The sequence below is a fragment of the Salminus brasiliensis genome, chromosome 23 (genome assembly GCF_030463535.1).
Source record: "Salminus brasiliensis chromosome 23, fSalBra1.hap2, whole genome shotgun sequence".
Lineage (NCBI taxonomy): Eukaryota > Metazoa > Chordata > Actinopteri > Characiformes > Bryconidae > Salminus > Salminus brasiliensis.
The window spans coordinates 12,215,032-12,242,424 of record NC_132900.1 but is presented as its reverse complement, the minus strand read 5'-3'; the positions used below and the strand labels follow the sequence as shown (position 1 = coordinate 12,242,424).

At 37.9% G+C, this 27,393-nt stretch overlaps 1 protein-coding gene across 1 annotated transcript; it reads right to left on the bottom strand.

Annotated features, from left to right (window-relative positions):
- Positions 1-731: 731 nt before the first annotated feature.
- On the bottom strand, positions 732-27,393 carry LOC140545988 (uncharacterized). The gene is made up of 14 exons (XM_072669090.1): positions 27,266-27,393; positions 15,538-15,684; positions 14,876-14,930; positions 13,764-13,836; positions 13,386-13,489; positions 12,525-12,623; positions 11,915-11,986; positions 10,928-10,996; positions 9,502-9,610; positions 8,801-8,878; positions 8,221-8,320; positions 3,145-3,252; positions 2,105-2,132; positions 732-753 (listed from the first exon to the last, which is right to left on the bottom strand). Exons 1-13 carry the CDS (start codon positions 27,349-27,351, stop codon positions 2,108-2,110), a joined length of 1,125 nt encoding a protein of 374 aa, XP_072525191.1. The 5' UTR covers positions 27,352-27,393; the 3' UTR covers positions 732-753; positions 2,105-2,107.

Sequence of the window (27,393 nt, the reverse complement as noted above, 5' to 3'; positions counted from 1 at the left end):
ATTTTTACTGCTTGAATAATTTAAATGATTAACAGATTGTAAATGAACAAACAACAAATACATTCTAATGAACTAAAATCCATTAGCTAAAACTTCACTGACCAAACCAAAGCCTAGTTTAAGTAATAAGTGTAACTCTCAGGTATCTGCCGCAAGTATTTTTTCTGAAGTTCCTCCCACCTTCAAGATACATCATTAGAAGGTGGTTTTCCTGGTCTTTAAAAAGAAATGCTTACTTTAGTTCTATAGTACAGAAGTGGCACCACTGTAGGAGATGATTATGCATTAAAACAACTGTAGCAATCGATTTTTTTAGTGCCCCTTTAAATATGTTAAACTATTCTATTACTTTGGCTTTTAAACAGCTTTATCTAGCAATTACTTTGAAATTGGGATAGTGTGAAGTTTACTGGTTCTCCAAAGGGGTAATCTAACAAGCTACTGCGGTAATGAAACATGTTGAAACCAGTGCTGAAACAGAGGGCAGGCCTCAGTAGATCATATCTTCAATTTATCGTCCCTAAACTTCTTCATGTCCCACTACATTAATACTCGGTTTGGTTTCATCACAGTAACTGCTGGGTAGCTCTTGCCCAAAAAGATGCAGTTAGCTATTTGTGGCGCAGCTAGAGCCTGAGTAGGCCTGCTGAGAATGCGGTCTGCTTTCTTAGAGCGTCTGGATCAGCTCGCTCCATCTACGAAGATATCTTGTTGCATTTTGAGACATGGAGGTTTCTTCATGTTTCCTGGTAACTGCAAAGAAGGAAAAGGGTGTAATTATAGGAGATGCTTCACAACACACACAAAGTGGAGAAATTGTTTCAGAAACTTGTTCAGTTTCCTTGGGCTTTTGACATTTGATTGGAAAATTCCCAAAAGATATTTGTGAATACAAAGCTGACTCAAGCCTCACTGCTTTATACCCATTTACAAAGCCAATAGCAAACAGCTGCTTGTGAAATCTAAAACGTCATCAAAGGTAAGGCATAAATGAAAGCAATAGTTTAGATTTAGTTTGGCATGATATTTTTTCTTTACTAACTGCTATGTCATCATAATTGGACGAAAGCGGTGTCTGGTGGTTTTAAGCCTATGTTTACAGCACTAAAGACAGATGTACCAATGATTTGGTTTAAAATGTACTAAACTGTTGAAGAAAAGAGCAGATTGACAAAACTGACAAATCAAGTATGACAAACTGTTGTGAATAAATATTATGAGTTACTATAATACGTGACACACAAGCATCTAATGCTTTTTGTGAGTTTCTGCTTCACTTCAAAGTGGTTACAGCCTTACCAACTGCTGTACAGTTGGTACATGACCTCAAGACTAAGTGTCTTTTGTGCACGAGGAAGCACAGCAACTCTGTCCTCTCCCAGGCAGTTAGATTTTTCCACAGATAGCTGTTCATAGTTCAAATTCTTTAACCCTTATTTCCATCTAATAGGGCTGCTCTGGTATTGGTTCCTGTAACTTATTTTCTTATATACCCAAAATTAAATGTGTGCTAAAGTACAGTGTGTACAATAGGGCTGGGCAGTATATGTTATCGTACCATGATAAATGTTATCGTGATACACAATCTGCTTTTCTAAGCATATGGAGGATACTGTTAGTGCTTAATAAACACTGATCAACTGCAGGTTTCTTTACAGACAATGTGATTAGACTGGCTTATTAGATGTGCAGCAAATGTTAAATGAAAATCACTGTATTCAGTATGTGGGAGTATCTGCAGAGCAGCTTAAGAATGTGACGCTTACGGTGTATTTAGTCTGTGATTACATTTTTAGAATACACAATATTTCACACTACATGCAATGTTTAAATATCATGACCATATTGTCTAACCCTAGTGTACTAGTCTCACTGATTTCCAGTGTTTTGTTTAGGATTCAGTTTGACTGGATCTGTGCAGGCGTTGAATGTCTTATTATTGGTATCATGGATTTAGAATTTCTACTTTCACTCTTTTATATTTAAAATAAAAATGCCCCTTGTCCCACTACTTTCTTCAGCATGTCATTACATCATTAAGTGGGAGAAAAGGAGAGGAATATTTGATGTCTTTTCAAACTGAATTAAACCAATCCGTCCTCACCTTTCACTGAACTCCACCCCTAACAGAGCTGTAACACACAAGAGGAAGAGAAGAGGGGAAGCTTGCTGAGACTTTCTAATTAGTAGATTTTTTTTTTTTTTTGGGGGGGGGGGGGTAATGTTTTTTGATTAAAGGAAAGTTTGTCTTCTGTATATAAACTGCAATTTTATGTGTGCTTTCACACAAGCCTTTATAGATTTCAGATGCATATCAAAAAACATTTACTTTTGACACTTTTTTGTATATTTAAAAGCTGGTACTTTTGTATTTTATCTACTTTACCTGAGAAACACTCGAGTATCTGTACTTTCACATGCGCTCAGAATTGGTGTACATTTTCCACCCCAGTTTTGTACATATGGGCTGTCTGTGTGTCCAAAAAATAAATGTCAATATTGCTGAATACCCAGAATTCTAAAGAAACAATAAATGAGCAGCTGTCCGGATACTTTTGTCCATTGTGGATATTGAAATAAATTTCACATCTTTTAAAAACAACTTTTTTTAATTATTTTTTTTACCATAACTTAACATTTTATTCCAGAAACAGTATTTTGGAATAAACCCTTTGACTCAAACCTTTTCTTAGATGTGTGAACATTGTTATGGTGACTGGACCACCGCAGTGCTCCAAAACTAACAAATTAAATCCTGTTAAATTCATGTGCATTAACCCATCAAACCCTAGGTTTATTATTCAGGTATTAATCCTAATGCACAAACTTTTGTGAATTATTTGGTAACTATTTGTTTTAGCATATATTGTGGAGTCCCACAGTTTTTTTTTTTTTGTTGTTTTTTTTATACGACCTATGAAACCATTAGTTATGACAATAATGCAGAGTGAAGACTGAGGTGTGAGCTAACCTACAGGGTCTAAGGGCTTAAAAATGGCTTTTCTTAAAACGGTGGCAATGTATTTTTGTCACACGGTGAGGTGTAAGTTCATGAGGTGTGTAGTGTAAACATTATGTGCACAGGTGTAAAGATTGAATGAAATTAATATTTGTGTTCAACTGTGGGTGTGTGTTTATACTCACTCTTTATGAAGGCCAAATTCAGGCATAGCTCCCAATGTGTTCAGCTGCTCTTCCAAAGCCACAATGCGCAGACCAATGTAACCAGATGTCAGGAGCAGGAGTATCACTCTGCATACACAGGTACACACACATTTAGTGTTACACAGCAAAATAACTCAGTAACAGCCAAAAACCTAGTACATAAGTCAGCAAAATACACACTCATCAAGCACTTTATCAGAAAGTCCTGTGCACCTACAAATCCATGCAGTTAACTATTCAGCCAATTGTTCGGCAGCAGTGCAACATTAAATTAAATTCACACACATACGGGTCAGCAGCTTCAGGTAATGTTCACATCAACCATTAGAATAGGGGAAGAAATGTGATGCCAGTGATTTGGCCTTGTGTAATGAATTTTCTTGGCACATTTTAGGCCAGTTAATACCGGTCATTCATTGCTTGAATGTCACAGGCAAAGCCTGTTTGAGGATTGCTGCAGGCCACGTGAATCTCTTTAAGGCCACAATTTGCCAACTGTAGATTGCAATCTCGAAGCCTTGTTTCCAACCGTTTGCGGAATCCATGCCACAAAGAACTGACGCTGTTCTGAAAGCAAAAGGAGGCCCTACCCAGTATTCATATAGCATTCCTAATACAGTGCTCAGTGAGTGTATTGTGGTATGTAATCATCTTTTAAAGTCCACCAGACATCAGCTGACTACAGAGAAATACACACATACACACACACACACCAAATGTAACCATTAACACACACACACTATATGGACATAACTATTGGCACATAGTCTTTTCTAAAATCAAGGGTTTAGATTTTTTGAGTTACTGTCTCTACTGTCCAGGGAAGGCTTTCTACTAGATTTTAGACCATTGCTGTAAGGATTTCATTGCATTCAGCGGCAAGAAGGTTAGAGAGGTCATGATGTTGGCTGATCACCACCCTACCTCACACCCAACATCCCTCATCCTTATCCCATACTGGATAAGGCCCTCAAAGACAGATTCTATTAATGGTAATCTCTACGGAACTAGGCAAGCTGTGTGCAATGGGTGCAACTTAAAATAGATGAATGCGTTCATTAGAAGGGGTGTCCACAAACATTTGGACATTGTGTATGCAGAGTCGTATTCATGACACGTAATTTATTTTATCTCCCCTGGCTGCACTGGAGCTCATCTATTCCGAATGGCACCCTTTTCTTCCTTAGTCTTACATATCTGGTTTCATAAAGGAATGGAAAAACCATTTGCCTCGAATCACTCTTAGAATAGAAGCCAGTGATCAGGTGCTGTAGTATTGGTGTCCATATCAATTGTCTTCTGTTACAAAGCACCCATACGGTCGCATCAGTCATCATTGAGCTGATTGTGCTTGTGGCTGTATTTCTGGGTGTGATTTGAGTCAACAGCTTTTCTGCTCGTGTTTAAGCACAGGTAAATGGGCTGATGACCTTGTTTATGGTGAACGATTTTTCAGATGCAGACCATAAAGATCGCATTCAGAGACGCTGGAGTATTCTTTGTAAGTTATTGAAATTACTCCCCCTGTTTTTCCACACTTACGATGATTGACTGGACAGACTAATACAAATGTGACAAATGTGTAACAGAGCTGCTGCATTTAGGAAATGGATGAACTGCTCTACAAAGAAACAGTGTTTTTCTCAGTGTTTCTCATTTATCATTTTTTCTTTTCTCCTTTTGCACATCCTCAAGGTTGCTAGCCTGAGCAAGGAGACTCAAATAAAACAGTGTCTTGGATTTATCTGATTCAGATGTGTACATCATTTCAGCATGAATAAAATATACTGCGTCAAGCCAGTTTTGGCTTCAATTGGGCGCTCTTTTTACAGTCTTTACCTTTGAAAAATGTTTTTTTTTATTGTATTAAGACTGAGCTTATACAGAATTCAAATATTTTAGAGGTATTTGCCAGGTGGCATAAAACAGAAATCTAGGCAATTACATAGGGTTCCTTTTTTATTATTTTGTATTCTTTAGAGCTGTTCTTTGTTACACTGTTATCTTTACAATCCTGTTGGAAATCATATACTGTTGTGGTAAATATGGTAATGCTCATATATGGATGGTAATGATAATATACTAATGATAATATATTGTTCAAAAATATGCAAAAGTTGGATTCTTTCTTTTTAAGTTAATAAAATGACTGAAAAAAACATGATTTTTTTCAGTGAATTAATCACCTTCATCATTTTCTTGGAGCGGAGATGTCTGGCTTGGGGACCAAAGGCCAAGGTAGCAAATTAAGGTTTAAAACATTTTTAACAAATGGAAAACAAAACTTTTTGGTGTTGCAATAAATAATATTTAATAAATGATTTAATACCCAAACTATCTTGTACTAAAGTATCTCTAATATGAATTTATAACCTTGTCCTGTGAGGTTGTAAAACAGAGCGTAACACTTTATTGGCTGTACCATGTCCACAGTTGGTTATACTTAAAAGTAATGTTGCCCACAGATAGGGTAATTAGCATTTCCATCTTTGTTAACCTGGGGAAAAGAATTTGCCTAAACTTACAAGAACTAATCTTGTAGTACAGAGCACTGTAACTGTTATCAGCCAGCCTGAACTGCCCCACCACATCAGATATGAAGGAATGTAGCTGTACTCGGGACAGTCTGTGTTCCTGATTGACTGCATACCAGCTCAACGACCATTTCCTTGAAAACAGCCTCAACGCAGCAGGCGGTTCCCAAGGAAAAAAACCTTGATGATGAAAACATGATCATATTTCAACAGCTTCCTTATTGGTCTCAAACATGACTTACAACATTGGATGGATGGATGTTCTTCCAAATGAAACTAATTATCTGCGCTTGTGGTAGGAAGGATTCTTTGAGTGATGCCATAGATGAACCATTTTTTATTTAATTTAATTTAAAGGTATTTGCGTACATTTTGTGTTTCACCATGTTGAAATTACACAACACTTTTTCTTTCTTTTTTTTTTCTAAACACAGGCCTCGTTTCAGGGCACCATAAGGTTTTGACATTGCACTGATCCACTAATTAAAGCAGTCATTTTTAGTACTTGTGTTTTGCATTTCTCTAGCATGCAATGACTGCATGAAGTCTCTGCCAATCTTCTGGTGCAGCCATCTTCAGCTCTTGCTTGTTCTCTTCAGCATGTGGAACACAGGCTCAACTGAATTTAAATCCAGTGACTGGCAAGAACTTTTTTTTACATTTTTTTGTAGTAGGTTTGGATGCATTTCCAGGAACTTGAGCTGATAAGATGTTCCTATACACTCATAATTCATTGTCCTACTGCACTTCAGCAGTTTCATCATTAATGAAAATAAGGGTGCCAGTATTGGTGGTAGCCATGAATGCCAAAGCTATGACATCCTACTACCATGAGTGTCTCCACACTTGTTGCCATCAGACTAATGCAGGTTAATCTTGGTCTCATCTGTCCATAACACATTTTCCAAAAAAATTCTCTTTTAAGTACTTTCTGCAAACTTGTTTAAGTGGTTTGCATCTTGCAGTGTAGCCTCTGGATTTATGTTCATGAAGTATTTTGTGGATAGTAGTCTGACATAAACACCTGCCTCCTGTTTCTGATCTGTAGGAGATAAGTTGAGGATTTATCATGAGATTAGTGAATATCTTTTAGCTGTCAGCAGTGGAGGTCTTAGCTGTCCTTGGCCTACCAGTCCCTTTGAAGTTAATGAGCTCAGCAGTGCTCTCTTTCTTCTTAATGATATTCCACACAGTTGACTTGGGCCATTGGCACAGCTCCTGTCCTTATGTTGAACAATGGCAACTACGCACTCCAAAGGTCTGGAGCTTAAACACCTGTAAAGCTAAATGTCCCACACATTTATGGTGCTCTGAAGTGAGGGGGGGGGTGGTATAAATGAAGGGTTTTAATTTAATGGTGAAACTGAAATGTATGCAAATGTTTTCAAATACACAAATTAAAGGCTATTTTGTACTGTAATCATGTCTGATTGGTTTAAACTTTGGAGCAGAGGGCCACATGAAGGAGAAATGTGTGGGCACGGTATGTGAAAGGAACCTTTTTAAAGGTAAAGTCCATGTAAATGTTCTTTACCAATTTCCTGTTATGTGCAACTGTGAAGAACAGCAGTAATAGTCCTGGGTCAGACTGACATGGTTTAACCTTCCAAACACCTCCCCTCTGTCTTTAGCTTGGTTATTAATTTAATAACTGAGCTAACATTTAACATTTTATAATGTAGTGTAATCCAAATTTGTTATTATATATAATCGACTTGTTTATGTATTGTTTTTTTTTATCATGTAGTGTCTCAATTTTGAGAAGAAAACAAATCAGGTGTTGTCTAAATGTGATCTTTTTACCCTGTGTAGCTTTATTTAGTGTTCTATTTGACCCAAAGGGACAGGGGCGTGGTTGTCATTTTTCTGCTTACATATTCACTACACTAACTAATATATATAAAACTGTATATGTGTACACTTGAAAACAGGGCACTTTGACCCACAAACAATAGGGTTAAAGGTTCCTTTCACACACTACTCTTTTACAGAAAGGATTCTTTATGGAACCAAAATGGTTTATCTATGGAATATGTCGCAGAACCTTTTGTAGCACCTTTTAGTTTTAAATACACGTATTACATATTTAGCAAAGAACTCAGAACAGCAATGTAATGCTATTGAACTTCAACATCCATGATGAAGTGTTCATTATTTCTGACACCAGTCCTTGTTCTCTCAGTTCTTTTCCTCAAGCCTCCTTCCACTCGACTGTGTACAGTACATCAGAACATATGGAGGGAAAAGGCAAACGGGTACCTCTATACAGTGATTAGTGTGCAAGCTAAAATTCACTAACAGCCAGAATGTTGATCGTCTTTTTTACATTATTGGAAATCTAATATGAGGAGCTCATAAAAAAAACATAGCTTCTGATGCTCTGTGTGTGTGTGTCTTTCTGGTCTTTCTGTTTTTCCACTTGTGATGATGCTTCATGATTAAAAACAATATAGCATTATCCACTAAGCCCTCAATAGAGTCACAGCCTCTGTTTAAAGAATAGTGATTATTGATTACTTACAGCACAAGATAGACGATGATGAGTTTGTTGAGGTTGGTTGTCGTGCTCATGGAGAGGGCTGATTTGATCTTCTCTGTTACCATGGTGACCCAGGAGACAGCTAATCATAGAACATGTGGTAAGAATATGCCAAGTGTCTGCCTAACAGGGTGAATAAATTGTGAGTTTCTGTGTGTGTGTGTGTGTGTGTGTGTGTGTGTGTGTGTGTGTGTGTGCATACAATAAGATGGTTCAGCGGTGCCACTATAGTTATATAGACCGGTGATGTGTACATTGTCAGGACAAACATACTAAAAATGTATGAAGGCCATGAATATAAATTATTATTAGTATTAGTATTATTACATATAGGTAGTTGACATATCTCGGTCATCTTCACTTAATAATAACATGTTATATGTATTGTATACTTGTAAATACCTATAGCTATTGTATTGTACATGTAGCTGTTTATTGATATATATTTACATCATTAAAAATACATAATGCATACAGAAAATATTACCACTGCATGTAAGTATAGGCATATGTATGGCTGTTTCCCAGTCCTTTTTCTGTGTGTGAGCGTCTTCACTCATACCTGCTGTATCCTTCTCCTCTGTAGTGTGACTTTCTCTGCTGGTGCTGCTGTGCGACGTGGAGCTGCTGCTTGCTGGGCCTGTAAAGAACCTCAGTAAGTCATTACCACTTCCTCAAAAGCTTACATCTCACACAAAATCTAGACACACATACAGAAAAAACAACAACTGTGACCATAAGACCAGATCTCAGTTTCACTCTCTGCTCCTGTCCTCTAATCTCTAATCTAGCACATGACTAGCATGATGGGTTTTCTAGGTATGTGATGAGCTGGATTACAAATGTCAAAACAAAATTCAATAATGGTGTCTTTTTTTAATTGTCATGGTCTCGTTCACTATCACAGTACATATGTGTGTTCTTCTGATAAAGACAGGAAAAATGTTTTTCCGCTGCATTTGCATTACCTTATCTTTCATCATGTGAGAAAGTCAATGAGAGTTCTCTCCAAACCAACACAGAATCGTCAAGTAAATGGAAAACTAGCTTAATGTTTGGAAGCCTTTATACTAAGGTACACTTATTGCTAATTATTATAGCTTACAGTGGTTAGGCCCAAAAACACATGCTGATTGAAAGGTGTTTACTGTAGTTGTATCATTCTGCTGATTACTGGTTGCTAATTATTCAGTTATTATACATAAACAGTCTGGAAACCAGTCTCTTGGCATAATAAAGTGTGAGGTAAATAGAGTTACTGACCATCTGGGATGTTGGAGACTGAGAATGAAGACAAGGTGCTTTTGTCCTGTTCTGGGAGAGAGACTCTGCGATGGTCTCCATTGTCCTCCTGGCTAGAGGGACTGGATATCTGTAAGCGAAGGACACCATTACCCCATTCTTTCTCTACTGAGCAATGTGTTAACAGAAATTACATATAAAGTATTGTCACCATTTACAGATAATTTGGGTACAACTCCATTATAATTTAATGCACCTCTGCCATTTAGTAATTATAGATGTTATTGTTTCTGAACTGAAAATATGCGCTCTGAGTGAGTGTATTGTGGGCAGTAATGTTACAATTGCACACACTTATAATTATATATTATAATCATTTTAGATTTTATTTATAATATACATTTTTAATGTGACCATAGAAATGTCCACAACTTTATTTATTTATTTAATTAAAAATATTACAACTATTTAGTATTTAATACAACTATTTAAAAAACTACAATTATTTGCTATTTTTCTCCCTATCTATATCGATATTTTCTTCTATCTTAATATTTAGATTAACCCAACCCACTCGTTAGAATTCTCCCCCTACCACATAATAATATTGCATCAGGTTGTCAACCAACATGCTCAGAGGAACGGGTCAGGTGCCTAGGTCTGTTGCCTCGGTTAGCAGACGCCCGTGACTGAAAGAAAGAGCCATTTACCTACCTGAAGAGAGCAAGGCCAATTGTGCCCCCTTAGACCACGGCTGATGGCAGAGGGCAACTCTGCTCATTATTCAAACCTTTTAGCTTCTAATTGTTGTATTAATTTAATTTGTTACTTTTATTTAATTTCCATCATGTTAACCATCAGTTTATATATAGACTGAGGAAACAGCATTTTCTTTCCTGCTTTGGGTGCCTTTGCAGCTTCTAAGAGGAGCTTGTGGCTGCTGACTGTTGGAACAAGGTTTGAGGAATCAGAGCTTTGAAATTTGCATCAACCTGGCCTTTCCTAACGATGACTGTGAACAAGACATAGCCCTAACAAGCTAATTAGGGTCTTAGACCTTGATAAAAGATATTTGAGAGCTTAAATCTCTAAGTTGAAACCCATGATGTTTTACAGGACAACCATATTAGCATCATTTTATACCTTTAGCTGCAACCAAGAGTTTTATATCATGGAAGACATTGATTACAAACATTTGAATTGGTTGTGCTAATGCCCTAATGTGGACAAAGATGCATCAAACCAAAAAAGACACCATTTAAAAAAGTCAGAATCTGATTGAGGAAACAAGCTCAGAGGGGAAACCAGCTCTTATTTTGGTGGAGGAACTGGAGAGCGTAAGGAGTGTCAGAATACATTAGTTTAGCTGACATCATTGTGCATTTTTACTGTTGCAGCAGTAAGGGAACTATTCTTTATTCTCTCTTTTCTTAAGTTAGATTTTTACCGTGTCAATTTCTAGTTCGTGGACATTTTCTGCAGAAGACATCTGGGGGCTGCCATTGCCACTCGCGGTCTGAAAGGAGAACAAGAAAGAAGAAGCACAAGTTACATTTTAAGGCAACAGTTCAAACCCAATATATGTTTTCAGGCATATTCTTCGAACCTTACTTACATTGTTAAACTTGACCTCAACAATTTGCCTGCATGCTTTTAACTTGCAAGTAGTGGGACAGACTTGTTTTAAACACATAATATCAGGTGTTTTTGTTTGTTTCCTTTTCTATTTTAACCATAAAAGTGTCAGGTAGGACAAAGCAATATTAAATTAATGCCAAACACCACATTTCTAAATTCATTTTTGTGGGTAGCAAAATACACAATATGGACAAACATTAGGGGAACACCTGCCTATTCATTCAGGATGTTGGATGATTACCTCTTCCCAAACACAGTGAATGGAGCATCAACAATCATTCCTGAGAACACTGTTCCACTGCCCCAAAGGGGTTTATACTCCTTACATTTTACATTTTATGGCATTTAGCAGACGCTCTTATTCAGAGCGACTTACAAGGTAACTCGTATTACAGAGGTAAATCAGTGTAGTGTTAGAAGTCTTGCCCAAGGACTCTTATAGGTGTAGCACAGCACAGTCACCCAGCCACCCAGCCTGGGAATCGAACCCCAGTCTCCCACATGGTGTGGTAGCTCAGTGGCGGGTAGTGGTGTTATCTGTTGCGCCACACCAACCACTAGGCAATTATTTGCACACCTTAAAGTAGCATTCATTAGAAGGGGTGTCCATAAACATTTGGACACATGGTGTAAGTAGGTAACAATGATTATAATACTGAAATAGAATATGTGAATAAATCTGCTATGCTAAACCTTTACTGCATATTGTACACGTTCTAGTGTTTTCACAGTGTGTAATAATCAGCTCATCATAAATCAAAATATAAACACATGAAACACCCAAAACATAGCCAACCTGTAACTGTGGGCATATTGCTTGCAGGAGTTTGAAACATGCATCTCGATTCCGTAATGACACAAACAGGTACTGAAACACACAGAGACTACAATTAGAGTTTGTAATGAAGAAACTTTAAGATCAGTGTCTGTAACTACAGTGTCCTTAACTGTATAACTGTTTTATACTGTAAATGTTCAGAAAACTGCAAGACGTAAGCCTCAGAAATCAGAAAACTTCACTTCTGCCACTTATTGAATCATTTGGTAGAAGCTTGGTGGGACAACCTTAAATCATGTAATACACAGTTTCTTTGGATATCCCATTTGGATAATCTGTTTCACACTTTGCCAAATATACAAAAGGATCTTTTTTTTTTTTTTTTTGGATTTACATTTCAAGATTAATGACATATAGATGGTACCCTTTGGCCAACTGGGGTCTATCTAGTAAATATAGTAGCAGAACTTGGACTCCTTAGTAACTCTAGGAACACAAATGATGATGGTCTCCCAGGATTTCTTGGAATTTTGAAGCTGATTGGGGGAACACACCCCTAAAAAATGTAGAATATGGGCCTCTTAACATTAAGCCATTTTGTACAGTCGTCAGTATGAAAGACTCATACCTTCTCTCCACTGGTGGTGATAATGGAGATTGCGTTTGGTACAACCCGTGCTGTGTTCTTTTTCTTTACAACCTGGATTGTGGAAGCGTGAATCACAACCTGGGAGAAAGGAGAATTAGATTGAATGCATACTGCAGCTGAGCTGTTTTACTGAATATTTCATAGACTTGCAAATGCCCAGTAAAAACGCAAAACACTGCCATATACCTCACCACTGGCTGAAGGCAGTCACAGGTGAGTACAGTTCAGGTTTAGAAAGTAAATACTTCTCCAGGGTTTTGTTCCACCTGAATGGCTTCTCTAATGATCTAAAAACAGCAGCAGACCTGCCCAGGCAGTTGAAACAAAACCCTGGGGAGGATTTTTACTACTGGAACTGAACTATCCACCTCTAGCTGAGAATAAATAGAAGACAACGAATCTGGAAGTTTTGAGAATCCGGAAGTTTGGAAGTTTGAGACAACATTTTCCCCATCACACTGATAGTAAGGCAAAAAGAGAAAGCCTTGTTTTACTTCAATGAAGTCGAGCTACTTACACTGACAAACAAATAGATGTGTAAATCTGTATTTTCCCAATGGAAACTGATAAGCCATCCAAAGTGGAGGAGGAACTGAATTGTGGGAGTAGAAACACGCCTAAGCCCCTCCTCCTTCTAGCATTCTCTAAATTCCTTCTCTACGTTGTTCATGTGCTAATGACAAAGTTTTTGCAATCCACCACCACCCTGTCATTTCCCTTTAACTCTGCCATATCTCTCAGTCCTAGCTGCACTTATCAGAGGGAAGTCTGGCCCAAACTCAGAAGCCACCCAAACTCCAGCCCAGAGTTCTCAGAATTCTGAAGTCTTCAAGGTCTTACCTTGGTCTCCTTCAACAGAACCGAAGAGTGGAAACACACGTGATGCTCGGACACGTACATCTTGCCATGGTATAGCACTTCCTTCTGGATGGCACAGGTGAATGCTGGGACAGGAGGAAAAATAATATACTATTTATACCACAATACTGTGGTATATTGGCTTTTTCCATACCCGTGCTCTGGTGTTTTTTCCTGCTCCAACACACCTCTGCAATTAACAAACCAGAGTTCAACCAGGTGTGTTCAATCAGAGCAGGAAAACAGCCATCCCCTAGGAACTCTACTGAGACCCGCTGCTGGAAGCGTATCTTGGGGTTATATTATAATGCTACAGTAATAATGATGACAAGGATGGGGGAGGCTAAAACAAAAACTCACCACAGTTAAATTCCTCCAACTCTGAAATTTCTGGGAAATGTTTGTGGAATGTTTTTTTATGGCTCTTGAAACTCTGTGAAAAGACAGTGAAATTATTTACAGGGTGTGCATGCCAAAATAATGTGTCATTTTCAAGACTTACCAGATTAGGATTAACATGAAGAAATGTTAAACAACATCTTATCATTTCCCTAATTATACAAGTCAACAAAACAAAGTGATTTCTGTAATGTTATAACCACGTTTGGTATCACAGGCAAGTCTTAAGCTACGTTCACATTACAGGACTCATTAGTCAACTCGGATCTTTTGCTCAGATCGGATTTGGCTTGACTGTTTACTCAGCTAATTACCCATATCTCAAACCCAACTAATTTTGATCTAGCCTTTATCTAGGCCTAATATTTATTGCATACCATTGCAAAACCACAGTAGACATAAAAAAAAACTGACTTTCCTGACAGGAATTTGAGAGAACAACAGGATGGCTTTAAACTAAGCTCAGACAGTCAGTTTAAACAATATCCCAAGAGATTTAGACCGAGGAAATCATTTTGTCAATATTTAAAACAATTAATAGAAACTCATCCATGTCGTTTATGTCATGAACTGAAAGAGCCTGTATATCTGGTATGTGTTTTTACTTTCACTTTTTATGTCCTTCTCCAACTGAGCACACTTTCCCAGCAACAAAGTTACACTTTGATGGTTGTACTACTGTGGAATCTGACATGAGGCTTCCAGTGTTTAAGTATATTATAGAAATGCAGGCTGAACATCATCATCATGACTGGATTAACAAATGCAAAACATAACCAAGCCTCATCAGAAGAGCACTGATGAGAAATAAGGTAAACACAAAATCAAAACATGACATCTCCAAAAGATGATCTTCAAGGCTATTTCCATTAGCTTCATCACAAGTGCTATTATGTTTCAATGCAAGTTGGGTATAAAAGGTTGGGTTTAAAAACTGAGAAATCAGTCATACTTGTCAGTAAAGCACTTTTTAATTAATGTATGTATGTAAAGTATAAAGTATACAAGTCAATCACTACATTATTTATCTGCTAACATATAAATAACATATATCTGCTAACATAAATACTCACATTATGGCTGAATCCATCTACACGATCAGCACCCTCCTCCTCTATGATTGTGGTCCTGTTGGGCATAATTGTGATTTATAAGTAATAAATTAAGTATAATACTAATAAAAAGTCTTGTTTATTGTGGAAAATGATTATTTAGTCTTTTGGAAAATCACAAGCTAAATACTTATATAATGTTTATATATAATAATTCTTGTAATCCTGTGTGTGTGTGTGTGTGTGTTTATATTTAATAGGCATAAGATGTTTTGTATATATATATATATATATATATATATATATATATATATATATAGTCAAGGACCAATATTAAAAATAAATATATTGGAATAGGAAAGAGATTGGGCAGTATTGCAGCATAACAAATCTAGAACACAATCAAGTTCCCCTTTAATACAGATGTGTCAAGTGTCAAGTCAAGTGTCAAGTGGGTTTTATTGTCATTTCAACTACATACAGAGTACACAGTGAAACGAAACAACGTTCCTCCAGGACCATGGTGCAACATAGACAGTGCATACAAAACACAAGTGCAACACAAACAAACAAGTGCGGACAGACAACACAACACAGTACAGACCAGAGAATAATAAATAATTGACGGATTAGTAGTAGATGTAGTAGATATGTCCTGTTTAGCATGTTCATGGAACACTAACCTCATGGGGCTGATTCCATGGAGGCTTCTGTTGTCGAGGAGCTCTAGATGTGCTTCTTCCAGACCGCGGCTTTTTGTCCCGTCAATGCTCCTTCTCATTTTACAGCCTTTGGCCTTCCCAAGGAGTCCTCCACAGTCTGGGGAATAACTAGAGGCGAGAAATGGAATACGGTCACTGATAGATACCACCAAATGAAACGGCAATGATTTTAATGAAGAAATGCACCCCGTGCACTTCCTTGCTTCGGTGCTTCAATTACATTACCATTTTTATCTGAACGGCAATAGGCTTCATTTAAATGTATTCAAGTCATTTTCTCTTCAAGCTCTGTGGCGGATGAAATGTAATTTAGCTCTTGCACAGTGATCCATTTTTAGCAGGTTTTTAAGTAATTAACTGAAATGTAAACTCCATGTGAACTGAATTCCTCCTAAATGAACGATTTACAACGCGCAGAATTACCACAATCCACATATTAGCATTCAAACCCACGTTCAATATTTACACACATTTCTGTGACAGCCATTATTTCCTTATATGCTAATTGGTGCCATTGTAGCCTCCCCATGGGATTCTAGTAGTACTGGGCCCACCTATAGGAAACTGGAATGTAATTGGTTGAGTCCTCTCTCAGTTGCTAATTGTTTTAATGGGTAATATTATCAAATACACCTTCAGTTCTACCAGTGAGGTCCTAACCAATGGGAGAGCTTATTAGGCAGCATCTACATGGATTGGACAATTTTCCATTTAGAATGTCACAAATTTAACCCTTTTGCTGCCAACCAAAACTTAGCAATGTCATAAGACTAGTGTTTTAATTTTCAGAAATCAAAGGAAGACCCTGAGTGCTCCTCACTGCTCTGTCATGTCCAGATTCTGAGTTGACTGACTTAATGATGATGCTGGTACAGTAAAGGCAGAACTTCTACCAAGTACTTTTAGAAAGCATTTTTAACCAAAGTCTGATACTGAACACCTGCTGCAAAAGATACAATGATACAAGGCATTTTTAGCAGTTTCAAGCACATTCCTGCACGACTATCAACTAGGGACGCACGATTATGTTAGACTTATTAGTATTGGCTGAGAGTGACTAGAATGACCAACTTCGATATGATTCTTTTTTTTTGTATTAACATGCATCTCAAAATATCAACAGACGTCTACTGTAAGTCCAAAGTTGCTCCAAACTCTATTGGGCCATTCTTCATGCAGTCTTCACACAATGGAAAAGAAAGCTGATGTTTTTAAATGATATGTTGAAAAACTAAAAATGACAGGAAAGAAGAGGTGTTCTGTTCTGACTAATATATTTCTTGCGAATTATAATGCAAATCCAGGATGACCCAGATCTGTACATAGAAAATATCAGATAATTGTCTCAGAATTCCCACATCAGAGAATTACTACTACACTTACTACTATTACTACTAGTAGTATTACTACTACTATACAAAGGGTTCTTTAGTTAAAACAATGGTTCTATAGAAGCTTTTAAATAAAATGGTTCTATATACCACCAAAAAGGGTTCCACTAATTCTACAAGTCACAAACCCTTTATACAGTACTATACCTCTGTACAAACCAGACAAAGACAAAGCATATGCAAGACTCGACTTTACAGAGTAGAGCACCTGCTTATTACATTAACTTTCTACCATCACTGTGTCCAAAACATCCATGCTACATGATGTTGTGTAAGATCATACATTTGATGTTTAGTTGCCACTGCCACAGCCTACTAAATTACATTTTAAATTATACTTTACAACCACAATTTTTTAATTATGCCACTTTTGGTTTCCAAAAAAATCTTTCAGTTGATTTTTTTTCATGTTTTCAACTAATTGTTTTTTTTCTAATCATTGTTGCAAATGAGATGTGTAAATAAAAACAACCATTTAAAAGTTTAAAGACGCGGAAACTTTTTTTTGTTTTGACCTGTATGTCCAAGCTAAAAATCCATGAGTCCCTTTTCAGAGAGAAGCGATCAAAGACAGCTTACCATTCAGAAGATATACAGACCAACTACCTCAACACCTGTCACCCTCTCCAGTCCTACAAGCAGGTTTGAAATTTGTTGCTCAAGGCTGTGCACTTCAACTGAACACCACACAACTGTCAAACTCCCACCTCCCAACATGGTATGAGGAAAAATGCTACCTAATACCTAACCACATCACCTGACACACATTATACTCAGTTCTTCACTTTTGCGTTCACGTCAGGATGTTTTTGAATGCACATTTGCATTCGCACTGGACCGAACAGCAGTGACAACTTGACTGCACATTACGCTCTATAGCTTTTCTAAGTTGAGGAACCTGTTTTCTACAGGTGAAAACCAGACAGCTGATACCATCGAAATCAGCCCACAGTGTAGAGTTACAAGTGTTATCACTTTCAGAATCACTTCTGTATATTCCTGACCTTTGTACCTGACGTATACACACTTTTTCTGCTTCATGAGGCCACTTTATCAATAGGCCTCACTTTCTTTGGAAAGTACACCCAGACCCTGTTTACATATGGTCACTTTATCTGTCTTGAGTATCCTGATTATATCTGGATAAGGCCAAGCCACATAAAATGCAAGTGTAAACGCTCCCAGGGTGCCTTTTAAACAGATACAAATCGCATGACGCAAACCACATCAGGAGGTGTTCTATGACCCCGTTTACACCTGGTCACTTTATGTGACTAGTATTTTGGATTGTATCCTGAAAAGATTTTAGCCACATGTTTACACTTGGTAGTCAAATGTGTCACATTGGCTCATACTCAAATGAGACACATCAGAGCCACGTTACAACAGTGCAAACGCCTCCATCTCTTCAAGACACATTCGACAACCAAATACCTACCAGTACAACCGAAACACCAGTAATAATTGCAGTGCAATGAGTGAATTCACATATTCCATCCCACACAGCAACTGGATTTTAGTCTGACTAACCAGAGACGCATTTGCATGTGACTAGTATCTGGATTGTATCTTGATCAAGTTTTAGTCACATAAAGTGACTGCGACTACATGGAGTCGGTAATGGATACAGTGGAAAAACACATTCTGCTATCATGTAGGATCCCCCAATCCCTTAAAAATAGAGGTACAGAACGAGGTTCTCTGGAATGATGCAATAGAAGCACTTTTGGTTCCCTAACAAACTTTTCAATGAATGTTTCTAAATGGGCTATTTTGAAACAAGCTATTTTGTAAATGAAATGTATGAAAGTGAAGAATCTTTTTACATAAGAACCTACACATAAAGGTTCTTCATTAAGTAAAGCATTTTTGTTTTCTCAGAACTTTATTTTTCTTAGAAATTATCCTAATGTGTAAAGGAGTTTCAGAGTAATTTCCTAAATATCATCTAAACAAGATGCTGAACTGCAAATAAACAATATTATGTTAATTTCAAAATAATACAAATTCTACTGTTCAAATACAATACAAACAAATGCTCTTAATTATAGGCTACAAAATGTGTACTGTAAATATTCTACTGGTGCATCTCAACAAAATGTTATATTGTAAAAAAAAAACATTTTTTAAACATTTTGTTGTCAAAATAAAACCATTGTTATATATTTTTTTCCAAAAAAGTAAACATTATTATATATTCATTACATGTAAAGTGACATTTCAAGCTTTTTGTTGTTTACTTTTAATCAGTATCACTTCATCAGTTCATAAAAACTGTTAACAAAACAAAAAAACAAAGGCTTGAAATGGATCAGTTTAAATGTAACAAATATAAAATATTCAGTTTTTTGAATTATAAATACAAATTAATATGTTTACAATATTCAAACTTTTTGAAATGCACTAGTAATGTAGATTTTCTATCTGGTAAGGCTTTTTAATGCACATGAAACACAGAAAGTCTGATGCATTCACTCTGCTTTCCAGTACAGCTAAAAACTGAGGAGTTTGTCACATGCTCATATGTGGTATCTCGCAACTGTATTTAGATTACAATAAGATAGTTTATCGCAATAATTCTGCAGATGATAATTTACATTGTTGGTTTATTAGAGGGAGGACTATTCCTGTGCACAAGCCCTCGGCTACAGACCAGACAGCTTTTAATTTTCTCTTGGTAGAGTTTCTAGATGAGGGGACACATCCCCTGATTTCACTGAAAATCATTATCAGTGACAGCGATTAGTATCTCCAAGAAAGGAACCACCTGTGAACCGGTGACAAGGTCATGGACACCTAAGTTTTATTGATGCGATCCATGGAGGCCCCACCTGTCAAATTACATGCCAGACACCACAGAACACCTTCAGACACCTTGTGGAGTTCATGCTTCGAATAGTCAGATTGTTGTGGCGGCACAAGGGGAATCTACTCAATATTGGGGAGTTAGTGTTGATGTTATAGCTGATCAGTGTGTACTGACAAATGGACAAACTGGTCATGTTAAATAAAGTTTACAATGGGTTCAAATGTGAATAACTGACCAAAAATTATTACTTGGTTTGCAGATAACAGCTACGTCTATATGGAAGTATAGAGTACATATGAAGAGAAGTTAGAAAGAGACAGAGGTTTAAATGGGAATAAAAAAACTTACCATAAAAGCATCACTATCCATCACCTTTTTAGATTACAAGTACACCTATCTTGTGGACATAAGATTAGGGAGAGAAGGCGTTTGGTGCTCCTCCATCCATCCATTGTTTTAATACATTAAGCAAGGTTAAGCTTTTCCACATTCAGCGATTTAGAATGTCCCTTTGGTGAGCAGGGATCTACAGACCTATGGATGCATATCTTATATACATGTAATCACAGTTTAACTCTAAACTTCCGCCAAGTCAAAAACATTTAAAATCCATGTATACGTACAGCCGCTAGCCTCCCAGCTTCAACGTCAGCACTAACCTCAAGGTGAGAAAATCCTCATATCAACTTAACCTCTTTCAGTCAAACCAAGCTACAGCCGCTCAGTCTGCATCAATCACTGCAACTGTAAACAGCCTCCTGCATTGCACTACACTAGAAAGAGATGTCAAAGGCAGACGTGTTTTGCTACTTATGCTTTTTTTGTTTACCTTTAACTTCAGGGTGATTTATGGAATGACAAATAATGTTGTATTGTCTTTAAACTCCCAGTATTATAACAAAGACAAATGCTGATTTCATCAAAACTACTACACCTTCATTCAAGAGTCAAGAACAAGAGCAACATCTGACAGTAAAACAAATGCCTCTATAATTTACATAAATAATGACTTGTGGAATTCAAACCTCAATTCAAACACATCAAAGCAACCCCTGCTCCACTTATTTGATGTTTCTTTATTTAAGCTAAAAACTTGTTTTGTCATTTGTATTTATTTGAGCTGAATAAACCTAGTTAAATTGCTTGCTACCACATGAAGGCTGAACTGAGCCATTGATTTGTGCCACAGTAGCTCTTCTGTTGGCTCCACGAAGATAGGATAGCCTGCGCTGCCCTCACACTGTTCATAGCTGCCCAACAGAACTGACCACCACATGCCTTGCCAGGTTTGGAGATGCTCTGACCCAGTCATCTGGCCATAACCGTTTCCTTTGGTCAAAGTCTTTCAGGTTTTCAAGACTGACCATTTCTGCTGAATCCAACACTTTGGCTACGGAAACCATCTGTTCAGTTACAGTCTAACATACATCCCAAGCCTTAACTTGTGCCCTTATGGGATATTCAACATTATTTGCGTCATCTATGAGTAGTCTAATTGTTTTGGCTCGTCTGTGTATTTTTACATATACAGTGTGTTTAAGAGAAACTAATATTGAAAACGCTCAGGCTGCTTTAATTCAGTGTTAAAGCTGCACTGTTCAAAGTATGAGATCCTTGAGAACGTTTGAAGGTTCTTCAGTTTGAAACTGTGGAGAAAACCCTTAATGATTTGAGGAACCTTCAAGAAAAGGTTTTTAGAAGAAAAAGTTCCTTGAAGGTTCCTCAAAGCACCTGTTTCAAACTGAAGAACCTCAAAAGGTTCAACCTCAAGGATCTCATTTTTTAACAGTGTAGGATTTTGAGTTTTAAGTTAAAATTTTAACTACAACTAATTTACAGCTTGGTCCAAGGAAATCTTGGGGCACTTTGACTGTTAAATGTACATACATTTACAACGTCTTTCCACACAGTCTAGGTTTGTACAACTGAAGGACCTCAAAAAATCACATTGTATCTTCTAACAGAACCCCTCACATCCCAAAACTCTTGATGAGTAAAGCTAAAATCCTTCTTTAGGTGATTTATGATGTTGATGATCCTTAAGTAGTACAAGCTTTAAGAAAGTTCAGGTCTTCCCTTTCCAAGTACTGCCAGAATAAATGCGCATAGTGTTTCCTGCCTCTAACTTGAAAATACCAAAAGTGATGTTCAGGATCCTACACGTTGCTTGTAGGAGGACTTCCTTGAGCAGTGTTGAACCAATGAATAAAGTGTAGACTTTTAATGTGGTTTAAATTGGTTTAGTAGATGTTCTGATGGTCCTCACCATCAAAACAAGCAGTGCCTTCATTCTCAACACAATTAGAAAAGCTGTTATTATACTAGAGCTAGTAATGATTGGAGTGTCACTCACCCCGAACTGTCCAGCGAAAACCGCCTGTTGTAATGTTTTTCTCCATTCATGGTTCACGATGAATAAACCTTGCGTACGTCTGGCCTTGTAAAGCTCAACTCGCACTCCTTCAGCACACACTGACTTTCTCTCTCAGTCACAGTCCTGCTTTCATTACTGCAGAAAATTCAAGCAGGCGGCACGTCTTAACTCCGCCCCCGCACCTTACACAAGCATGCAGACTCAACAAACCACGCCCATACCAGCCTACCCTATGGAAGCCATGCCCATGCCTACAGTTACCATAGATTCACTAAGCATTCCATTTGCCACACCCACCGGCCTGCATGCAGAACAGTGTGGCAGATGAGTTTAGCAGAGAAGGCCTCTGCGCTTTACCCCTGTGCAGAGTGCATTCTGCTGCTCAGATACAGATCGGAGTGAAGCGGGTGATAGTAATCAGAGGACAAGAGGTGACCTTTCACTCACAGGAATTCTGTGAGGCTCTTATTGAATAAGGAAAGGTGGCGGATGGCGTGTGTGAAATAGAAAGAAGGTGGAAAACAGAGTGGAAGAGAGCGAGTCAGACATACAATGGGGAAATTAGAGTGTAATTATATATCTGATGAGTTGACCATTGCGATTCTTTAGGAAGTGATTCATACATCAAATGGATTCAGTCTCTTTTAGTGGCGTTTCTTATTTATTTGGCTGTGTATTGTTTGTTAGCTTAATTGCTGGATTGTGTCCCCTCGCCCTCCGACTGCATTTCTATTAATTATGTTTTAAAGACATTTCTTCAGTTGTATGTGTTCTGTTATATCACCTCCCAATAAATGTCCACATATTTAAATATGCATTAAAAAATACAAAGGTTTCCATGGGGTGTCCTGACACCCAATTCTGACGCCTGTCATCTTTGCCCACCCCAGCTAAGCAAAATAACACACTTCATGTTCAGAATGACACAAACACAATGCAGTATTGTCTTATTATACATGATTGTAGGGCCTGTTAGCTGTTGCATCATATTTCATCAATAGTGGTTGTCTTGGTATAGGTAACTACACTATTGTACAGTGTTGTGGATTATAAGAGCAAACTGTATGACAGCAGTGTGTCCCTATAGCCACATAATTACAAATAAGCTATAGGTAGTTTTCAGCTCATGCTGTTTTCCAGATCTACTGGTTATAGCTGTCCACCTGAAGCACCTCGAGGTTAACTGCCCTACTTAGGTAAAGAATAGCTGAAGCCATTAGCCAGTGCTGAATGTTTCTTCCCGTAAGGGTCAGGGGTGTCAGACTGCACTCGCCTCAAGATTCAATAGAGTTAATTATCAAGCTTTTCATCACTTGAACTGGTAATGGTACAGCGGGGGTAACACGAACATCCTATGGTCAAAGTGCACCGACAAACAGGACCAACACTAACAAACAGAAAGGTTTGGTTCGCGTGCCACAACCGAAAGAATTGCTGTTCTCTTGTCTTTTGACCTATCAAACATCAAATTGTGAATCAGGTGAGTTCCTACATTGTTGGCATGAAATCCTGCAGTCAGACCAGTCTTCTGTGAAGGTTTGAATCCCCAGACTGACTGTGAGATCCTGTTAGTGAACTTAATAATTCAATTCACACCTTTGAGTGTGCACTTCTTACTTTCGGCAGAGTGACCAAGTATCCTACATAGTTATTAAGGCCCTTACATTGCTGTATACCCTTTTTCGGTAGCTATACTAATAATATCTACACATCATTCTACTACCTAGCTCATAGAAAAAAGCAGTAAACTGTACAATTTTGTAGCCTAAATCACAACCCCTTTTCTAAAATTGTATTTACCAGATAAACAACACAATAAAGGCGTTCCCAAAGGTAGACTGGAATTACTGTGTCCACACTTCAATTCCCCTGGTGTCAAAAAGTGCATTAACTATGTATCACACACACCTGCTGCCTGCACACAAGAACAACAACACAAGTGCAGTCAGGGCACAAATGCCGGGTCCTGATTAGCAATTAAGAGATTTGAAAGGAACAAGTTAAAAAGTCTACATTCTGAAGTGCATGTCCTTTCTCTTTATTGGAGGGCAGGTGGAGCGAGAGCAAGCAACCAAGTAAACAAATATGTTGATGAGATAATGGATATGATGGTGGAGGCAGAAAGACAAATGAGCACAAAGGCTAGCTATCTTAGTGGAAAACAACAACAGGTGACTGGATGTGCTAACTGAAATAGCACAGCTTCCAGAAGCTTCAAGGCTGTTGTGTTGCCTCTTGCATCATTAACAGCGCACCTGTGACCAGCTATACCCTCAGGAGTCTGCCACCCTTGACTTAAACGATTACAACTCTGATATCGGCTAATGGTTAAAAAAGGCGTTATCACAGATCGTAACTGGGTGTACATTCGGCTAAGCATGGAACAAGTTGTAGTTATGTGCTTCTCAGCAGTTTTTCACATGAGACTGTGAACTTGGGTGTCCTTTCGCCTAATGTAGACTCAGTCATTGACCTCATGCTAAGCCTATATGCTAAGTAGGCTAACAGTAGCACATTTGTAGCACATGATTCTTGAACTGGGGACTCCTTAATTATTATTATTATTATTATTATTATTATTTTTATTTATTTATTTATTTATTTATTACTTATGTCAAGACAATGTTTACATGCTTCAATTATGGTCAGATTAGCCATAACATTAGCATCACCTGCTTAATATTAAGTAGGTCCCCCTTAAGTTGTGAGGTGGGGCCTCCATTTCACCAGTTCACAGGTTGTTCTTTTTTTGGTCCAGTTTTGGTACATACTGACCAGTGCATACCAGGTACCAGGGACATCCCACAAGGCCTGCCTGATGTTTTGAAGATGCTCTGACCCAGTCGTCTAGTCTTCACAATTTGGCCTTTGTCAAAGAGGCTCAGATTCATATGCTTGTCTATTTGTCCTGCGTTTATAAATATATATCCACCTATTGACAGATGCTACTGTAGATGAAGATAATCAATGTTTTTAACTTCATGACACTGGTATTTATGTTATGGCTGATACATTTTTGACTTGCCAAGTGGTATAATCCAGATTCAAAAATCAAGGTCTTTAATTTTTCATCGTCTGTTTTCCTGAATTAGGTTTAATAAATGACAAATTTAACGATCATTCCTAAACAGTTAAAAAGGTACTGGTGGTGAAAACCTGCCTTTACCATGATCAGCTGTTATTACCATTACAATCTGTTTTGCGCTGGTAATGACAATTTTTAATCCCCCAGGCCAAGGATGTTCTAACACTATTCAACAGCTAGCATATATAACATGCACAATGTGGTTTTGTAAAAATATTGCATTGAGAAATAAAGGGTACTGATGTGATGACTTCTGTGAACAAGAGGAATACATGATGTTCCTACGTAATACGTAATCCCCCTATTTGAAGAATTGAAGAATCTAGATTACAGGAACTGATACTCTTAAGCATATTTTAAAATGTGCCTTATGAGCATTACATAGACAAATGCCATCCAGATCATTCCACACAAGCACAAACCAGCTATCAGACAATGTGATCACAGAACAATGAGAAAGACGAGAAGTGATAACCATCGTCCCTTAAACAAAAACACCCAACCGGTCCACTCCGGTACACTCCGGACCTGCTTGCCTTAACATGGGTGGGGACACGGGGTGTCCATTCTGGTTGACTAAACATGTCAGCTGGCCCTCTTTAGGAACACTACAGGGTGTTACACGTAGATACATACACATAGATATAACGCTCAGTCCACTGGGCTCTGTGTGGTTTGTTTAAATTTGCATTGTTTCTTCCCAGTGGAGTCTAGTTTTACAGTTTTGACTCCCAGTGTGGTAAACACATGTATAGCCTTGTAGCCATGACCACCAGTTACAGGAGAGTAATTGGACAGGTTTTCTCCTTCTCTGGCTGGATTATCTACTGTAATCAGCACTACAGAGAAACATTGGCAGAAAAATGACTGCCGTAATTCAACTTTGCCTAAACATTCTGCTCAATTTTGCTTAGGTCCAATAAATATGTCATCAAATATTGGTTTATAGGGATGCCCCCTTAACTCTATCAGCCATGTATAAGTAATACACAGTCACACAGTTTAGATCAGATGAGCTGCTGATTAATACTGAAGTCTCTTACTGAATAAAATTTAAAAAAAATTAAAATGACTGTTTTACAGTGTGTTTAATGTCTTACAATCCAGTCTGACCAGTCCTCCCTGACCATTCAGCTCCCAGATCCTTTAGCCAGTTTGTTTGTGTGTGTGTAGTGGTACATACTCTTGACTGATAGCTGTTGTTTTTTGTAGACTACTGATATAACATTACTGGTGTATAATTGTGCTGTGTTTGGGTTTCTATAGTGTGCGTGTGTCTGTGTGTGTATTAGCATTAGCGTTAGCCTCCTCCCGGTTCTGAATGTACAAAGAAATGTGTGCAGTTTGCTTGCCAATTTTATAAAGTTTCAGATATTATGGTCTGTTTATATGTTCCACTGCAACTGTTCTTGACATAAAACATTAAATTGCAGTGGGAGTCCTACTGCTCCCGGCTGGGCAATAATGTTTGTTAATGGTGCTTTGAGGACACCAGATGGTTAAAACTCTGGATTGGGATTAAAATATCTAATACCTAATCCATTAAAATATGACTGCATCGACTTCTGATCCTCACCCTCTGGATCTAATCAGGACATCCCTAGTTTTTTGAAAGATATTTTAGATGTTGACTGTTTTCTAAGCATTATCACTGTGCATACCCACCATGCCACACTTCAAGTCCCTGTCCATGCTCCGTCCACAAATGTGTTAATTTATAGCTACTGCTGAGGTTCGATTGGCTTCCCAACAAACGAAACCCCTCAAACCAGACCCACAATCAAACCACACTTAGACCCCCTTCCAGATCATAGGCTAAACCTACATAAACCGTTTTGTTGACTGAGGCAGCCAATCAGAGCAGAGCTTATTCACATACATCACAGTAACCAAACCAGCCTGTTTAATTCTATCAGATAAATTAAGGTTGTAAAAATGTCTCTGTAATAAGTAAGGGGAGACGATTTAGAAGATTTAGATTTAAGTTCTCTAACTGACTTCGGGAACCTGCCTTCAACAGTGTCACACACCTCAGGGCTCCATCCGAAGCCGCCTTTTCCTCGCTGTCCGCTGAAGACTGCCGCTTCCACCTGCTTCGCTTTCTCTCCATCTTCATGACCTCCTGAACAATCGCTGAAAGTTTTAGAGCCACAGTGTC